We start from the raw sequence: 18,457 nt of genomic DNA on the forward strand, positions 1-18,457 counted from the left end.
AGCTGTTCTTTCCTCCGCCCCTTCCCCACTAGCTCTGGTGACTTCAGGTCTGCACGCTGCGTGCAGCAAGCGCCTTTCTCACAGATCCTTTCTAATTTAGCAAACTGACCACCGGAAATTAGGTAAGGAAGGCTGCTCTAAGGCAGTCGTTTCCCGAGTGTGTGTCTCTTGCCTGCGGTGTTTGAATCACTCTGTAGCTACAATAACCTCTGTGCAAAGGGGGGGGGGGGGAGAGACAATCTCGCCTACCTCTTCCATATTTAACCATTACCTAAATCCAAAGGGAAATGAGCAAACCTCTAGGTTTGGGTGTCACGGTATTTTCAGCGCTGCTGGGTGTATTTATCCCAAAAGAGTTTCCACAACAAGTTAATTCTAGGCTAGGGAAGGGCTCCTTTGTACAATGCTCTGCCTTAAACCCGATCCATAATACAACCCCCGTCTAGACTGCCCCGTGGGGGTTGTTCAGCCCTCCTAGGACCGCAGGGGGGCTGAGCTGAGAGGTTTGAATTTCCCTGAACGTTTTGTGTCAGCTCCTCCGAGCACAGTCCCCAGCCCCCGCCCCCCTTTTTGAGTCAATCTGTGTTTTGAATCTGTGACCTGTTCTCGTTGCGGAAGTTGAAGAGGATCCAAGAATAGATCCGCTCGCTGTGTGTAATTTCTAGAGCAGAACCCCGAGTGAAATGAAACGCCCTATTGCAGAATGACACTTGGATGTCACCCCGGCGAACCCTGCCAAGCTGAATACGGTAAGACCTTTTCATTTAAGGAAAAGAGAGAGAGAGAGAAAAAGAGAGAGAGAGAAAACCCGGTGTTGATTTGATAGGTTTTTTAAACGCATTTTTTGTTGCAGAAGCTCCTAACGCTCAGGAAGTGGAATTTGTGGTTTTGGGGGCTGAGCTCTGAAGGAGTTGAGAAAAAAAAGGGCAAAGTCAAACACCAGCTCTCCTTAAGGGAGGCTAAATTTAAAGTCACCTAAACTAGCAGCCTGTGTGGCACAAAGCTGTCAGCAGCCACGCTTCCAAATGGTAAGCAACTTTCCTTTTCTTGCCTTGCGCCCCTGGCCGACTGGGGGAAATGTCCTGTCCCCCTTGGCCCGCGGGTCTCACTGAGAGCAAAGGACAAACCTACCAGCACTGCTCTTTGCTCAGCCCCTGGGAGACGGCCCTGCCCCGAGCCCCGAAGGGGTGGGGAGGTTAGACACACGTCTGCCCTGTGGTGGCAGAGGGCAGATCTGCTAGGAAAACGGACTCCCTCTCGGTTCCTCTCCAGCAGCCGTCTGGAGCGCAGTGCGCCCCGGGCACTGCAGGGAAACGGAATTGGCTTTGCCCGGCCCTCCTGCGAAGGGCTGAGAGTGCCCAGCTCCCTCTTTCTATGCAGCGAGGAGAACAGTTAATAACAGCCCGGCAACTGGGAGCGGGGAGAGAAAATGAAACGAAAGCACGTGGCGAATAATAATCACGAATTGCCCAAAGATAAAACTGAGGCCGAAATGTAACAGGCTGCTGGAAAGCGAGGCCTGCGCCCTCGCCGCATCACTGACTGACCCCGGGACAGGCTCGGAGTCTGACATCCATGGGTCCGAAAAGCCCGAGCGCCAGCATCACTGGGGAATGTGGGTCTTGCTTTGATTTCCTGGCGCAGAGGGACGAGAACAGTTGGTTAAACGCTCCCCGAGTTCCTGCCATATGTTTCACTTCCTTGCGGGTGGGTCGGATAATGCCAGGTGGGTTTGGGAAACCGTGTTCCCACATTTACTGGCTGGGATTATCTGCCATCTCCGAAAATTTGGCCTTGGCTTTCAGGAGGGAGCGCAGATTTAAGCAGCAGCCAGAACTGAGATAAGGAAACCGATTTGTCTTGTTCAGAGAAAGCAGCGAGTTACTCTAACAAACTGGAATCAGGCAACGAAGTAACTTTCCAAAGGTGTGTGGAAGGAATGCGTGGAAAGACAAGAAGGGCAGTGTGGACAGCCCTGCGCGCGCACACGTGTTGGAGCGCACGCAAGGAGCGAAGCTGGGGGGGGGGGGGTGCGCCCATCGCACAGACGTGCCCAGGCTTTTGGAGGGAAAAAAAAGAAGTTGAGATTTTTAAAGTGTTTGAAATATTTTTGAGGCCCCCGAGGCTGAGGTGTTAGTGAATCAATAGAGGGCAGGCTCCTGTACTCATGATAAATATGTCAACAAATTTATCAAGCCACTTTGATTTTTACCCCCTTTCTTTCACAGTTAACAGTGCCTCCTTCTCAAGGATGAATTAAGGAACAGGTGGAACAGGGGAGAAACTCTCCCACCAGTTTCTAGCAAACAGAACGATCTGAAAATAGTGTAGCGAAGAGAACAACTGCTTTTCGGGCGATCCTGTCAAGAGAACCTCTATTTTAATGTACAGGGGATTAAAAATTATCCCACTGAATAACATTTACTATATTTGTTTACATCTTTTCGATGGCAAAAAAATAAACACCTGCGTGAGCAATGAAAGGCAATCGATCGATTGCTGGTATTGTAAATTACAGAGCTGCCCGCTGAAAAATGTATGTGCAGCAATTGATTGGTTCCCCTCTGGGCCCGGCCCTACCAGGGTAAATGAAATCAGACAGGACCTCTTTTAGCTATTCATAACAAACTGGAGTCATTAGAGGAAAAACAAACCCAGCTTAAGTTCAATGCCGTGCGTGACAAGATCCAGCCTCTTCCTTTCTTTCCTCACGGAAAGGGCAGGCTGGCTCCTTACCTTACCCAGGACTGGCGAGCCGGCACTGGCGGAGAAGAAACCCTCATTCGAGCTCAGACATGGGGTATTTCTCTTTTGCAAAGTGCCGAGTCGTACAGGTGTTGTGTCAGCCCATCTCTGAGGCTTGATGTGCCTGTTCGTTAAACCCCTGGCCCCGGAGACCCCAAAGGAAACCTATAAACAGATTTTTCTCCCCCAGGTTTCTTTTCGATCCAAGTGTGTGGAGAGATCTCGGTTTTCCGTGTTACAGTTAAAATGTTTTTACAATTGTATATATTTTTAAAGTTTATTCAACAGCGGATATTTGAACTAGGACCGGGATGTACCACGATACTCCAACCTGGATAACTCTCCGAGTTTGGATTTAGTTTGTAGATTTCATTATACTCCCTCCCCCTAAGCAAATTAATCTCACTTACACTGAGGTCGCCGAAAACCCTTTAGCAGACAGTCTCTGGGACAGAAATACGGTGTCAGTCATACGTGTCCAGATGATATCGAATTGTTACATCGTTTCAGAAAGTGTGTCTGCGAGGCGGCTACGCTTCGCTGCTGGTTTTTAGCTCTTTGATCTAATGCAAATATGAAGAGACTGTCCACACAGAATCGTGTCTGGCGGGGATTGTTAACTGAGTAGGGGGAGGGGTAAATGAACATTAGTGATCTCACTAAATTATCCAGAGATAGACAGCAGGTTTCTGCTCTCCTTACTTGCCAGCAGCAGCAGACAACAGGCGCGTAGCTGGCATTTCTTTCCTGATGTGCTTGAATAAACTTTCCCTTCTCCCAGTACTCAGTGTCCAGGACCCTCCTTGTACTGAAGCGCAGCAGAACAGAGCAAGACACCGCTATTTTCTGTTCGCAATTTACCTCCCACAAAATCAATCCGATACAAGCTATTGCTTGAGAGTCTCTGAGAGGGAAGAGCCTGCAAATAAACCATATTGTTCCCGCGCACAATATCGCCGCTGATGACCTTTAAAAATGTTTGCAGCCATGCAAATGATAAACACATGAAGCTATTGTAACTCAGACATCTCACAAAAGTTTGGTTAGAAATCAGTTTGTCCAGCTATTTGTTGTTATTAGCAGTCTCGGGGGGGGAATGAGAGCACAGTGATATTTGTGGGGCCTTTCAGTCTCTTGTTAGGATTGTGTGAGTGACGAATTGGCTCAGTTTAACCTCGGTAAATTGGCACACTACATGATCCGCCTCGTTTGCACTGCCTGGGTAGATTGCTCCCGTGTGAGCTCTCCAAGGTGAGCCTGGTGCAAAAGGAGACTAGCGTGTTATTTCTCCCCGTCTGTTGGATGCCTGTTGCTCAACAAGCTGCAAGCAGCCCCTCTCCCACCAGCCCACCCTCCTGATGAAAGATGGGGGGAGGACTGCGTAACGCCCGCGTTTGAGTAACAACGGAGTGAGCGAGCAGTGTCGCTCCTTCGCAGCGCTGCGGGTTTGATTTCCCAGCTGGTTGGAGACACCTAAGAAACGAACAGCCCCCTCCCCCCAACCGATAGCCCCGTTTGTGGCTGATGCGTCTGGAGATGCGTTGTTTTGAAACCACCTGTCTGAATGCCACCTGGTGAACGGAGCGTCCTGTACGCATGCTCCTCCCCTGCCCCGTCCCCTCGCCCCTCCCCGCCCTGTCCCGATTCCCAGTCCCCCCGGAGATCCCTAACCAATGGCTTGTCAAATCTCTCTGCAGAGCACAGCCAAGGCTGGGGATTTAAGGCGATTCACGGGTGGCGCCGCCAGTGATTTGGGGTGTCCGGGGCGCGGACACAGTCGCGCAGAGTGACAGGCGCCTCGCCTTGCAGGAGCAGCCTCACCATGCCGAGGTCTTTCCTGGTGAAGAGTAAGAAGGCGCACAGCTACCACCAGCCCCGCTCTCCGGACGAGGACTACAGCCTGCGCCTGGAGAGCGTGCTGGCCCAGATCTGTGCAGGTAGGGCGGGCACCTGCGGTCGGGGGCCGCGGCACTGCAGCTCCGGGCACGGCTTGGAGCGGTACAGATGGAGGTGGGGGATCAGAGCCTGACCTGCGACAAGGGGGCTGTGCCAGTTCATTGCAGGCAACTACAGAGCCCTGGGAGGGCGGGCTGGGGGCTCGGGGGAGCTCGCGGGGCAAAGGCACGCGGCCCGGTGTGTGTGTGGGGGGGGGGTGCGGGGACTGGTGCTTGTAGCAATGGGGCACTGGGGGAGGTGGGGAGATGCGGCCCAAGGGCCAGCGGATCCCAGCGACCAGGTCTCTGCCCCGTGCCTGCCCCTTGCCAGGTACTCGCCCTGTACTGGGGGAGTTCAGCGCCTGGTAAGCGGCAGCCGGAGCTGCAGTCCAGGGGGCTGCCCCCTACTGCCCCGAGGACCCCGCTGCCCTCGGCTAGTGTTTGAATGGGGACCCCTGGGCAGCCGGCCCGAGCCCAGCCCTGGCAAGGGCCGCGTCTGCGGGTCTCCCCGAGAAGCAGCGCGCCGGGGCTGAGCTGGGGAAGCGGCGGGGACAGAGGGAGATGCTGCCCGGGTGCTGGAGCAGGGGCGCTGCTGGGGCCCCGGCGAGGCTGCGGGGCTGCCCGCAGGGGGACGCTGCCCTGGCGGGGAGGCAGGGGCCCCGCGGGCCGGGCTGAGGGGTCCTGCTCTCCCCACCTACCCCGGGGTAAGGGCCCTTCTCGCCTCTGTCCCCCGCAGACAGTAAGATCCCGGGAGAGACGGGTCTGTGCAGCTCCGGCCTCCGGGACCCGGAGCCCCCCCGGGGCCGCTCTTCCCCGGAATCCCACCTGAGCGAGGCCGTCGATGGCGCTTCCGACTCGGCTCCCAGCTGCGAGGGCAGCGTCTGCGACAGAGCGTCGGAGTTCGAGGACTTCTGGAGACCCCCGTCCCCGTCCGTCTCGCCAGGTAGGGCCCGGAGCCAGCACCGCCTGCGGGCTGGGGTCTCTGACTGGGAGGGGGCGCGGCTGGCAGCCCAGGGGAAGGGTCTGTCTTCCTCTCCAGCCTCTTCTCAGGGAGCCGGCCGTCGGGGGCCGTCCCAGCCCACGGAAATCGGCTGGGCTGGAGAGTGATGGGGGTTCCTGTCTGATACACTCCCGGTCAGCACCGACCAGCACGAATGCAAACGCAGCAGCTGTCGGTTGTTTTACCAATGTTCGTGTAGCTATTAAGAAGAAAGCCTCCACTGTGTGTTACACTAAATCCCGACAACCCCTGTACATTGCTTTGGGTTAGAAATGAGCTTCCCTGTGCATCTTACTCCAGTTTTAAACATGCATCCAGAGGTATTTTAGTTCACGGAGGGCAACATTCCTGTTGGCTTCATACAGAGCAGGATCTAGCCTGGATTGAGCATGGACACGAGTGAATATAAAAAAATAATTTGACTGAAGAGCTTTGAAATATTGAAGAATGCAAATCACAGGAGTATAAAATTAGTTTTGTTGGTGTCTAAATATAATAGGCTGCTACAGTGTCTCTGAGTTTTCTTATATGATAGATCGGACTGCGCTAGGGAATACGTGTTATGAAAACTAGTAAATGTAGATACACGGCTATCTATACACCTATAGTAAATATAAGTGTGTGTGTGTGTGTGTGTGTGTGTGTGTGCATTATCCGTTAGATACTTTCCTAACTCCCATTCAAGTTATTTCTTGTTTCTTGTCTAAAAAGGGATTTTTTTTTCTTTTCTAAAAATGCATTCCTGAAAAACAGATGAAAATAATGACGGTCAGATTTAAACACCCCAAATCCAGGAAGCTCACACTTATAGCTACAGCTCTGTCTCTAGCTCCCTGGTTGTACCTTTGATGTGGCCGGAGCAGTGGGAGAAGATGCAGACCTGACTTTGGCTTGAATACTATCTCATTTAAAAATACAATCGTGTCGTTTTATAACAAAAATAACAAAGCTTTTTATTGCCTCCGTTAAAAAGCTGCAGCTGAAAAAAGACAAAGTGTGTGCGTGCATAAACTCGGTGCAAAAAGCAACAATTTCTGTCGCTGGAAAGGTAGAAAATTGTCTCAGCTTTACAAGATCAAGAAACCCCCGCAGACAAACAAAAACCTGTTCCTGGTTTTCATTCCTACTTTGTCCCTGTAATGTCACTGCATAGCCACGTCTGTATCTAATAGGGGAGCAGCTCTACATTTTAAAAGCCCCCAGGGTTTGAGTCAAGGCAAACAAAATTGTACACACGACAAAATGTGGGGATGCAATTCGATCTGGTTTGCTTAGTTATCTGCATTCTAATTAATAATAACAATATAATTAACACTAAATCCCCCCCCTCTCCCTGCATACTAATAGCTTGTGGAGAGGGACCCGTAGATCGCGCCCCTGCCGCAGTGTGTACACATACGAAGCGTTGTTGTAGCCATTTTGGTCCCAGGTCCAGATATTAGAGGCACAAGGTGGATGAGGTGGAATCTTTTATTGGACCCACTTCTGCTGGTGAGCGAGACAAGCTGTCCAGTTTACAAAGCCCTGAAGACGAACTCTGTGAACGCTCGAAAGCTTGTCTCTTTCGCCAACAAAACCTATTATCTCACCCATCTTGCGTCTGTAAACACGTGGACACAGATCACTGGAGAGACAGTCTTCACTAGATCTGCGCCTAGTTTTTTTTCACGATTATTTTTCCCCTCCTAAAATTCACTTGCCTAAAGCGCTTCATTTACTATGAGTGCGTCGAGGAAGGTGCGTTCCGAGCGAGTGTCTTAACAAAATTAGATAATCTTTTATAGCTGAAACTGATTATGCGATGGGGGCATCAATACTGGAGGGCTCTGTCCCCGTTAAATTCTTAACGAACATATCCCAGGAGTGAAGTGGGGATTGCAGGTGTCCCTGGCATCCACTGATCCGACCCGCTAGGCGTGGCCCCTAATAATGCTGCTGAAATCGTTACACTGAATACTCCATCCAGATTGGCATCAGTACGGAGACAGGTACGAGCTGTCTGGCAAGCCTGAAAGCGGTGTCAGGAGAGCAAGCTTCCTCCCACCAATTCTTTCTCCCCAGTCCGCCCCCCTCAGCGCCCATTCCCTCGCCAACTTCTCTGTCCCAGAAATTTTTAAGACAAATAACGGTCTAATTAGGTCGCGGGGATGTATTGATACAATATTTGATTTTTCACGGCGGGATTTATTCTCCTGTGGAAAGATCGTTGCTGTGCTTGACAAGAAAGAAAAGAGAGAAACAGCTTTTCTAAATTAAATTCATATCGGGCACAGGCAGTGAGAGTGTGCATATAGACACAAACGCTATAGAATACATATGCTATGTGCCTATAGTGGAATAGAATACGATTCATGTTCGTATTCCATGTGATCTGCAAAACGAATATATGTATTCACATTTCATTAGTGCGCAAAATTAAATCTGAATATTGTATTTATGCCATAGTAATTTGCATAGAGTAGATTTATTTATAGTATTACTAATAATATTTATAAATACCATACATCTACCCTATTTATGCAAATTACTGCAGTATATAAATACATTATACCTATAAGCTCTCTTTATATGTATGTATGTAATAACACCTGGCTATATTCATAGTCTATAACTGATTAATTTAAATCATATTAATATATACTATTAAATATATCATTGCTATTGAATTTGCATGATACCTTTCCCAGGTATAAGACTCTAGCTAGGAAGGCAGAGAAATAGGGGTGTGTGTTTGTGTGTATCTTTGTGTATGTAAAGTGCTGCCTATTCATTTATTAGTTCAGTCATTTAGGGCTAAAGTCCCACTAGCCCTTATGGGGGATGGGCTCTTCGCCTCCCTTGCATGAACTATGTAAAGCTGGGCAAAATTGCAGCACCTGTGCTCCTGGGGGAGCCTAAATGGGCTAGGGAGAAGGGGGGTGGAGGGAAGGCTGGACATGATTCTGCCCAGGCACAGGGATAGGGAAGGGAGCAGTTTGCACTGCCCTTGGTGCTGGGAAGCATTCTGGGGCAGAGGAGCAGTGTCATCCCACCCCACCTCAGGGCTGTGCCTCTGTGACTCCATCCAGTCCTTAGTGAGGGTGTGCCCAGTGTGTGGGGTGCTCTGCCCTGGCACCCGCACTCCTAGGAAGGGTGTGTATCTATGTGGGTGGGACTCTACAGGACTGGTCGTCACTACCCAATGTTACCACATCCCTATTGCCTACTCCAAGGGGTCAAAATCATAAGTCAGTCCCTTCCCCCACCCCTAAAAATAAAGAGACTGTCTTAAAAATCATGAGATTTTAAAAATAAGGCCCTGGGGGTATTTTGATTTGCCTTCTTGTGCTGGAGCATTGAAGGGTCATGTTTTCAAGCTTTCCACCCCAACCATGAATGTCTGAAAATTACTTTAATAACAGAAAGAAAGCTGAAATGCTGATGAAATCACATCCTTCCGGAAGCTGGGGCTTTAAGAGAACCAGCAAATACTCTGAGACTTGTGATCAAATTGCAATAGGTGACAACACTGTGACACTGGTTGTGAAGAACCGAGAGAGCTGACATGCTGCTGACCACAGCTTTGCAGTCAATACAGAGCAGGACAAACCGTGTTCACCATTGTGTCAGCATTACAGACTCAGTTTGTATGAGTGAGTGTGTGTGATATGTGTGGGTATTCCCACCCAAAAATCTTCCTTATTTTGATGTGAGGTTTCTAGACTGCATATCCCACCAACATAAAGCAAGGAAATAAGAGCCAAGTCATTCAGCGCTCTATCTCCACTCATCAGTTTCCTTTTCCATCTCAACTCCCTCCTTCACAGCATACATAGCCACATATCTTCACCCTCATCTTGGTGTGTCAAGGGGTTTTTGAGAGGGTGTGAGGCTGCCTCTGGAAGCCAGGAATTGACAGGGGATGTGAGGAGCCAGGGGAGTAATTGTGGATATAAAAGTGGGAGTTTGCAGGAAGAGGTGTTTGGCTGAGGGAGAGGTGGGGTTGTTCAGGCAGCCTGAGGTGATGAAGCCCAATGGCTTTATGTGGAGGCATCAGCATGTGAAGAGTGAATTAAATACTCTCCACTGTTGCCTCTTCTTCCTAGTCCATAGTGTAGCTATGCTGTGGAGAGCCCTTGATACACAGATGCCTCAGCACAGAGACACTCGACTCCCACTGTGCTGCTGGCTGGTGCGGTGGGGAGCCAAGGCAGTAGTACTCAGGGAGCCCTTTAAGGTCCAATGTGTCAGGGCTGAGACAGTTGGGTTCCATCTCTTCATGTCTCATGTCCTAGCTCTGAGCTACATGCCCCAAGCCTATTTCCTCCACATCTCTGTTTACCCCCCTGTTTCTCAAAAGTCCCACTTGACCAGCCATGTCCTCCAAACCTGGCTCTCCCTGCTCAATCCTCATGGCCCTCTGGAGCTCAAGCTCTTTCCCAGAGCCCATTTCTATATCCCTGCTGCCCATCTCCCTCACCAGGGGTATGAACAGAACTGCTAGCTCAGGTTAAAGCTGGCTGGGAAATTTTGGCAAAGCACAAAACCCAAAACAACTCGAACATTTTTGTTTTCGTTTTGTTGGCAAAACAGAAGTGATGGATCTGAGCCTCCAGCAGTCTGTTGTGGTGCAGTTCATGTAGGTTATGACCAGGAAGGGCAATCACTCTCTTTTGTGTCTTTAATTTTAAATGTGGCTTATGCGCACGGTTTTCATAATATTTGTCAGGGCTGGAGTTTGCGAAGTTCAGAGTTTGTGGGGCTCATGCTTGTTTTACTAAAGGAACCCAGAGAAATGTGAGCATTACACATCTCCATTTCAGCAAGAGACCATTTAAAAATGTTTCCTCTGCAAAAGTGAGGAACATTACAGAGACAATTCAACTGTTCTCTAAAGACTTCTGGTGCCAAATCTGGAGACTAATTCAGACATTAAATTGGGAAACAGAAGGATTTCAGTTCTGCTAAAAGTGCAAAACGTAACACACTTTTAACTAGGGAGCTGCTACTGGCATGTCCATAATGGTATGTGTAGGAGAATATGAAAAGTGTTATATAAGAGCTAGGCTCATTATTTATGTATTTATTATGTGTGCTTTACATTACTGCCTAGTCATTTAGGCCAAAATTTTCAAATGTAGCCATTAATTTTAGGTGCCCAGTCTGAGAGACATATTAGGTATGTTTTTCATTGGTGCTGAGTACCCAAAACTCCAGTCAAAGTCAAAGGGAGATGCAGGTGAGCAACATCTATGAAAATCAAGCCAAAGTTTCCAAGTGGGCCACCCAAAAACTGAGACACCCCAAATGAGTGGCCATTTTTGAAAAGCTGGCTTTGGCAGCCTGTGCAGAGTGGAGCAATGAATGCATTAAGCCTATAGTGCGCTATGTAGGGAAACAGCCCCCTCCCTCCCCTTGTGAGAGATTAGAGGCAGCCCTCATGTGAGTGAGTGTGCAGCACTGATAGGTTTCTGGCTTTGGAACCTGTGTTGGGCTTCTGAGGTGCTGCTTTGTGCCCAATGGGTGGTGGCTATGAACCCCACTAATCGCTCCCTCCCCTTGTGTTTCCACAGCGTCTGAGCGTTCTGTCTGCCCCTCCCTGGATGAGGTGCCCCCATTCTCAGTGCCCTTCAAGCCATATGCATGGAGCACCCTGGGCAGCTCTGAGCTGAGGCATTTGGTGCAGAACTACAGGCCCTGCCCAACGTTGGAGCGTAGCTCAGCCCTGGGGCTCTTCTGTGAGCGGAGCTCGGAGTCTGCCCTCTTTGGGGCAGACTGTGGCTCAGCCCTGAGACTTTATAGTGACTTCAGCTCCCCTGGGCTGGGACTCTTCGAGCGGCCATCAGCAGCAACACCCGGCCTCTATGCAGAGGCCCAGCCTGGGCTGCAGCAGGAGAAAGGCCCAGGTGGGATCAAGGTGGAGTCAGAGCTTCTGTGCCGCCCAATGCTGATCAGCACTGGCTCCTACAAGTGCGTCAAGTGCAGCAAGGTAGGAACTGACCTCCCCCACTCCGGTCCTATCCGAGCCCCTGGCTCCCCATGCTAGCCTGCCTGACCCCTGTGTGCTCTCTCCCCTCAGGTCTTCTCCACCCCACATGGCCTGGAGGTGCATGTACGCCGCTCGCACAGCGGCACCAGACCCTTTGCCTGTGACATGTGTGGCAAGACCTTCGGCCATGCGGTCAGCCTGGAGCAGCACAAGACTGTGCACTCCCAGGTAAGAGCAGGGCAGGCACATTGGTGGGGGCATGCAGTGCTAAGGCAGGTAGCCAGGGCCGTGGGTACAGAACCAAAGAGGCAGCTGAGGCAACTGAATGGTGGTAGGTGGGCACTTAGGGTGAGCGGGCCATGGTGCAGGAAAGCACTCAGGGTGAGGGGGTCAGAGAGGCATAGTGTCTTTCAGAGGAAGGATTGTGCTGAGGCTGATGGCGGCACAGTGGCAGGTGGGCTATTGAATGAGGAGAACATGGTGACAGGTAGGCATCCGGGATCCAGGCACTATAAACACTGAGAATGAAATTAACAAAATATAATACATACCAAACTTCCTCCACACTTCCCAGGCCCTGTGTTTGTCTGTAATGAGCTATGGACACCTATGGTACTTTACAAATAAAACAACCGTTCATGTCATGAATTTGTGTCTCACTCTCACCCAAAGTCAGGACCTTGCAGCAGGATGGTGGACTTTTGTAGCAGTTAAAGAAACTCATTGTCTCCGCCCTCCAGCTCTCCCCCAAAATAGGGCCACCCAGATGATTCAGGAGGCCTGGAGCAAAGCAATTTCGGGGGCCCCTTCCATAAAAAAAGTTGCAATACTATAGAATACTATATTCTTGTGGGGGCCCTGTGGGGCCTGGGGCCTGGGGCAAATTGCCCCACTTGCCCCCCCCCGGGCAGCCTTGCCCCAAAAGGAGTGAATCTGCCCTCCTTTTTAGTTACTGTGTGTGTGTGTGTGTGTGTGTGTGTGTGTGTGTGTGTGCAGGGAACACCTGAATACCCAGTCGTGTGTAGAGAGCAGACTTCACCCATCTCAAATTGATCTGAGTCACACACAAGAAGAATATGGTCGTTAATTTTGGTAGGAGGATTTGTAACTTTTTCCACCTGCTGATATTGTACCATATTTTCCCTTCACCCACTCACTTGGCCTGGCAAATCTTCCCTCCCAAAGTCAGCTTCAGGAGGCCAGAGTTACAGAGAGACTTGTTTGCTGTTTTATTTGCAAGTGAATGAGTGTGCGACTGCAGGGCGTCTGAGGAAGGGAAATATCGCCAGTTAAACAGTGGAAAAAAGAGCATTCAGTGTATTCAAACCCTGAGGAGGAAGCATTTGGGGCCGAGCACAACAAGCAAATGCTGCCTGCCAAATACAGACTTAAAGCAGACGTGTCTGAAAAGCATAACATGGCCTTGGAGGAGGAGAGTGAGTGCTGAGAGAAGAGAGGAGTGTGTGGTAGGGGAAGAAGCACTGAAGGAAGAGAGGATTTTGCGATGTGGTGTCTAGAGAGGGAGCATAGGTGAAAGGAGGAGAGGAGTGCGTGATGGGGTGTCTAAAGGTCTGATGGGAAGTTGAGTGAAGGGAGAGGTAGTGGTGGTTCCAGTGTATGTATTTTGATTGATAGAAATATTAACAACCAGAAAGGCTCTGATCTTAAAGCCTTAGGCACCTTTGACCTGAATGTTGATGAAAAGTTAAACTAGCAGCAAACAATAACTGCCCAACAGAATTCAACCCAATCCAAAAGTTCCCCTCAATGCCTCACTCTCCCACAGTCCTCAGCACTGTTAAGATGTCAGGTGGGGTCCTGTACTTTGCAATGTCATTAACCAAATGCCCCACTGTACTGTGGCCATCAGGCTGCTTAGCGAAGTCTTACGGCTTCTCCATTGGAGCCCCAAAGTCTGGGGCACCAAAGTAGCTAGTCCCACACAGTCCCTTGGTCTGGAAGAGCCGTACCATTACATCACTAGGTCTGAGTGATGCATAGAATTGGGAGGAAGGTGAATTTATCTGACTGTGAATCAGGGATGTGTTTTACCAAGTGGGGCAGTAATGCCAAGGTTAGTGCCTCCACTGGGCGTAGTGGGTACTGGGGAAGAGGATGTGGTTCCTGGGATGGGGGTGTTTGTTAATGCACTGGCAGGCTAACTGCATTGCGAAGAGACCTTGGGAGTGGCATAACGGGGTGTGTGTCTTTCCTCTCTCTGCAGGAACGCAGCTTTGATTGTAAGATCTGCGGCAAGAGCTTTAAGAGATCTTCCACCCTGTCCACCCACCTGCTCATCCACTCGGACACCCGGCCCTACCCGTGTCAGTATTGTGGGAAACGGTTCCACCAGAAATCTGACATGAAGAAACACACTTTCATTCACACAGGTCAGCCCTGCAGCAGCTGGCGTTCAGCCCCTATTCATTAGAATAGATTATGGAGAGGAGATTCTCTCCTCCCACCAATCCATTCATCTTCAGCCAGACCAGTGCACGCAGCTCCCTCTGCCGGGCCCTTGCCCTACTGGAGTAGTTCACACTGTGGAAACCCAAGCGGAGCAATGGTGCAAAGAAGGGAAATTTGAACTTGGTTTCATGAACAGCCTCTGTTTAATACCTGAAATCCTCACTGTCCAATCAGTGTTGCTTTAATAGGATCCTCCCTGTGGTTATTCAGAAGGGCTTCTCTGTAAGATGATTCGTAGAGCAGAATATTCATATGGCCTTGATTTAGAGCTATGGCCCTTGGAAAATGACAGGTGAATCTGACTGCTGCATCTCCATCTGCATAGCCTGCCACTTTACAATAGCAGCAGCAGCCTCCTCCTCTAGATTAAACACTAAACTCAAGGGCCCAGGGTCCAACTCTCAGTCTAAATATTTACTCAGAGATTATCTATCTATTGGGCTTCCACCCGGACTTTCCAATCAAATGGTTGCAGTCTGGCATTTAATGGGAGGAGAGGTGCATAGTTCTCAAGTTTCATTGTTGGTGATAATGAATATGGAAATTAATACACTGCAGATAAATTACTCAAGGAAAGCATTTTTCAAAGAATGTTGTTGAAAGAGGCAGCAGGTTTTCTCAGGGACCTTTAAAAATAAAGCTTCCCTTTCAAACTGCTAGCATCATGGATTTAAATCATCGAAAATGAGTGATCTGAATATACATATATAAAATCAGTGCTGTTTGTCAAAGTATTTGACTTTCAAAAAGGTCACAAGTGGTTGTGAAAAACAAATTTAAATATTATTATTATAAAGTTGTCTCATTTACTCAGGTGTAACTCCAGAGTAAATCCATTGGCTGACTTAGAATTTGTCTCAAGTTGAGACAAACTAAACTTTAGTGGATACATTTGAAAAATTTGGTTCAGCTGAACCATTTAAATAGTAAAATGGGACGGGGGAAGAGAAGAAGAAAGACAATCAGTTTTTTTTTAAATTGAACTTTATTGACCAAATCTTTGGCCAGATTCTAAACCAGCTGATGGATTTACTCTGGAATTACACTGGCATAAGCGAGACCAGAATCTGGTAACATACATTACTGAAATGAGACATAGGTTGAAGTCCTGTCCCCATTGAAATCAAAGGGAGTTTTGCCATTAACTTAAATGGGGTAGGATTTCACCCATAGTATTGTCCCAGGGAGAGTGACCCTGTTCTTTGGTCACTTAGAGATGACAATATTGCAGCGTGGAAATCACTTCAAAGCATGGGGCACATTGACTATGGCTAGTTTGTCCTGGATCTGCCTGGATGCTACGTTGATTGTCTAATATGAGGCCTGCCCTCTTTATCCCCTTCTCCTTGTAGGTGAGAAGCCCCACAAGTGCCAGGTGTGTGGGAAAGCCTTCAGCCAGAGCTCCAACCTCATCACCCATAGTCGTAAGCACACCGGCTTCAAGCCCTTTGGCTGTGATCTGTGTGGCAAAGGGTTCCAGAGGAAGGTGGATTTAAGGAGACATCGGGAGACACAACACGGTCTGAAATGAGAACCAGCTGCGATACAGAAAGCACCTACAACACTATGTGAAGAGACTCCCTTCCTTCCCTGATGGCCCTGAGTCATGCCCTTTAGCACAGACCCTGGCATTACTTTTTGGGGAAGGATCTCAGGGAGGATAGGATGGGACACAGCTTTGAAAGTTCAACCAGAAGGACTCTGAAAGTGGATCTGAAAGGCTGGACTTTCTCTCTCACAACACTGGAAAATAAATATTTCCATCTGAAACCTGAAGCTCCAAGTGTGGATAAGCTAGAAAATATTGGTGAACTGGAAAGTCCTTCACCCATGGCAAAGATGAATTCCTTGAAATTAACTTGCAGGGAAACAGAGTTTACATGATAAACACACTGAGCTGTTAGGTAATGTTATGAAAAGTGCTTGCTTTTGTTGAGTTTAACTGTTAAATAGCTTTATTGATCATTCTCTGTCTGGAGGGCTTGTAGTGGAGGAGCTGGACTGATATCTCGCGGCATTCAGCACCAAGGAATCAGCTTGGGCTTGGTTCTGATCTCACTTACACTCGTGTAAATCGGGACTTACACTGCTGTAAAACTAGTGTGAGAAGAGAATCAGGCCCTTGTCTCCTGTCCTTCCAGCTCTCTCTGTCTGTCTGTATAGACAAGGCCTGGTTGGGTGAGTGTGTGTGTGTGTGTGTGTGTTTGTGTGTGTGTGTGTGTGTTTGTGTGTGTGTTAGTAGGGTTGCTTGTCTGAAAAGGTTGGGATTTTGCTCTACATCAGTTGGGGAAGGAGAAGCCTATGAAGGACTCAACAGGAAAAGCCAAAGCACAGAGTAATGCCTTATAACTAGGAACTCCTGAGAACAACAGATTGCCCCTGACTGAAAAGAACAGGACCAAATAGAAGGCATGGGCTTTCTGTCCAGAATGACCATCAGCACCAGCACTCTGGGTTTGATTATAAATAACTGGGAAGGAACTAACAAGTTACTGATAGACTTGTTTGTATATTAGGGTTTTTTATTTTTATTTTTAAATGCTACCATGCCAAGGGTGGGCAGGAATAATTATGGACCTGTAATTGATTGAATTTGCCTTAAATGACCCTGTGTGTACCTCAGTGAAAAAATATGCTGTTTTTACTTTGTTGGCAGGATTGTAAATGTCTTTATTTAGATTTTATGGAGTGTCTTATGTTTATTGGTACATATTTATTGGAATAATGTTTTAAATTAATAAAGTATTGAGGATCCTCTATAGTTATTTTCATTGAAGTTCAACAGAGTTAGGAAATTTCACTCTTTATTATTGTGCAACATTGTATAAGAACATAAGAACGACCATACTGGGTCAGACCAAATGTCCATCTAGCCCAGTATCCTGTTTTCCAATGGTGGCAAATGCCAGGTGCCCAAGAAGGAATGAACAGAACAGGTAATCATCAAGTGATCCATATATATTGTGATAGGCGGGCATGGCACTTTACACATGGGGCAGATTTTCAAAAATTCCCTAAAAATTTAAGAAGCTAAGAGACAGGGGCTTAGGAGCATACGTCTCATTGAAAGTCAATGGGATGTAGGCACTAAGACCTAGATCCTCAAAGGTATTTAGGCACCCAACTCCCATTGAAATCAAATGAGACTAAAGTTCTTAAGTCACTTAGGCCTTGCAACCGTGAGTGCAGCAATGCCTGAGTACCTTTAAAAATCTGCACCTAAGTTACAGATTCACTTTTGAAAAATTTACCCATGAGCCTTTTCTCACAGAGCTGTCAATTGAAGGCCCTCTCCTGAAGCACATACATATGTGAGTAAATTTACACATAAGGAGGCCCATTGAACTCAATCAGTGGGACTACTCAAATGCATCAAATTACATGTATGAGTGCTTTCATGGTCGGAGCCTTTATTAAGCACAGAAAGACATGACACAAAGGAACAGGGTTACAGCAGGCCAAGCAGAGATGGGGAAGGGTATGCACAATAATATTCTGTAATTGTACATCTTGATAATAGTTCATGTAGGGAGGGATACTCAATAAGCTTGGCACAGGAGATCAGGTAATTGTTAGAGGAATTGTGGGAAAAGTGGGTTTTGGGAAGGTATTTGAAGGAAGAGAGAAAGAGGTGACATGGCATACAGGACCAGGATAGTCCAGGCATAGCGGGGAGCACTGGAGGCAGCACTAGTGAGAGACAAAGCTATGGGGAATGAGGTGTAGGCTGGATGTAGGTGACAAGAAAATATTTTAAGTTGGCTTTAGAGGAAAACCAGTAAGTAGACGTTGAATGGAGGCTGGAATATTGATAAGTGAATTCACAGCGGGGACTCTCCTGCTGACCTCAGATTTCAGTTCCAGCAGAAATACTCTCCGCTTTCACTCTGCAGAGGGATTCTTTTCACTCATGAGCAGACTCACCATCGTCAGAAAGATGACTCCAAATTAAAGCACTTTAGAGCTCCCCAGTGCTTCAGGCAGCCTGAACCTTCAGCACTTACCTTGATTTGGTTGATGGCAAATGCAAGTTTTAGGTACCATGTTGCAGCATTGAACTGGGATGCAGGGGCTCTACCTGAACAATGTCTAGCCAGGGTCTAATGTTGACAGAAGGCTAGCCTAGCCTAGCCTAGCCTAGGGGAGAAGTAAGAAGGTCAAGCCTGGCCGGCTAACCCAAGAGCCTAAAAAGTGTAGGGATTTGGGTGCTTTTCAGAGGGAAATACAATGAACTGATTGAAAAATAGGTTTCTACTTAAAATTTCCTGCTATCTATAGACCAAATCTAAAAGTCTTTATTCAGTCTTTACTCAGGCATGTGGCCCATCACAACCAGGGTGG

The 18,457-nt window shown here is 48.3% G+C and overlaps 1 protein-coding gene across 2 annotated transcripts; it reads left to right on the top strand.

Annotated features, from left to right (window-relative positions):
• The first annotated feature begins 668 nt into the window (after positions 1-668).
• GFI1 (growth factor independent 1 transcriptional repressor) lies at positions 669-16,873 on the top strand. 2 transcript variants are annotated; one of them, XM_054036624.1, is made up of 8 exons: positions 669-749; positions 854-1,028; positions 4,443-4,682; positions 5,416-5,622; positions 11,232-11,647; positions 11,738-11,875; positions 13,872-14,037; positions 15,469-16,873. In XM_054036624.1, exons 3-8 carry the CDS (start codon positions 4,568-4,570, stop codon positions 15,645-15,647), a joined length of 1,221 nt encoding a protein of 406 aa, XP_053892599.1. In that variant the 5' UTR covers positions 669-749; positions 854-1,028; positions 4,443-4,567; the 3' UTR covers positions 15,648-16,873. The 2 variants fall into 2 exon arrangements, with proteins under 2 accessions (XP_053892599.1, XP_053892600.1); XM_054036625.1 differs by lacking the exons at positions 669-749; positions 854-1,028 and adding an exon at positions 4,214-4,335.
• Positions 16,874-18,457: the final 1,584 nt, after the last annotated feature.

Source organism: Malaclemys terrapin, chromosome 8, assembly GCF_027887155.1.
Source record: "Malaclemys terrapin pileata isolate rMalTer1 chromosome 8, rMalTer1.hap1, whole genome shotgun sequence".
In the NCBI taxonomy this organism is placed as follows: Eukaryota; Metazoa; Chordata; order Testudines; family Emydidae; genus Malaclemys; species Malaclemys terrapin.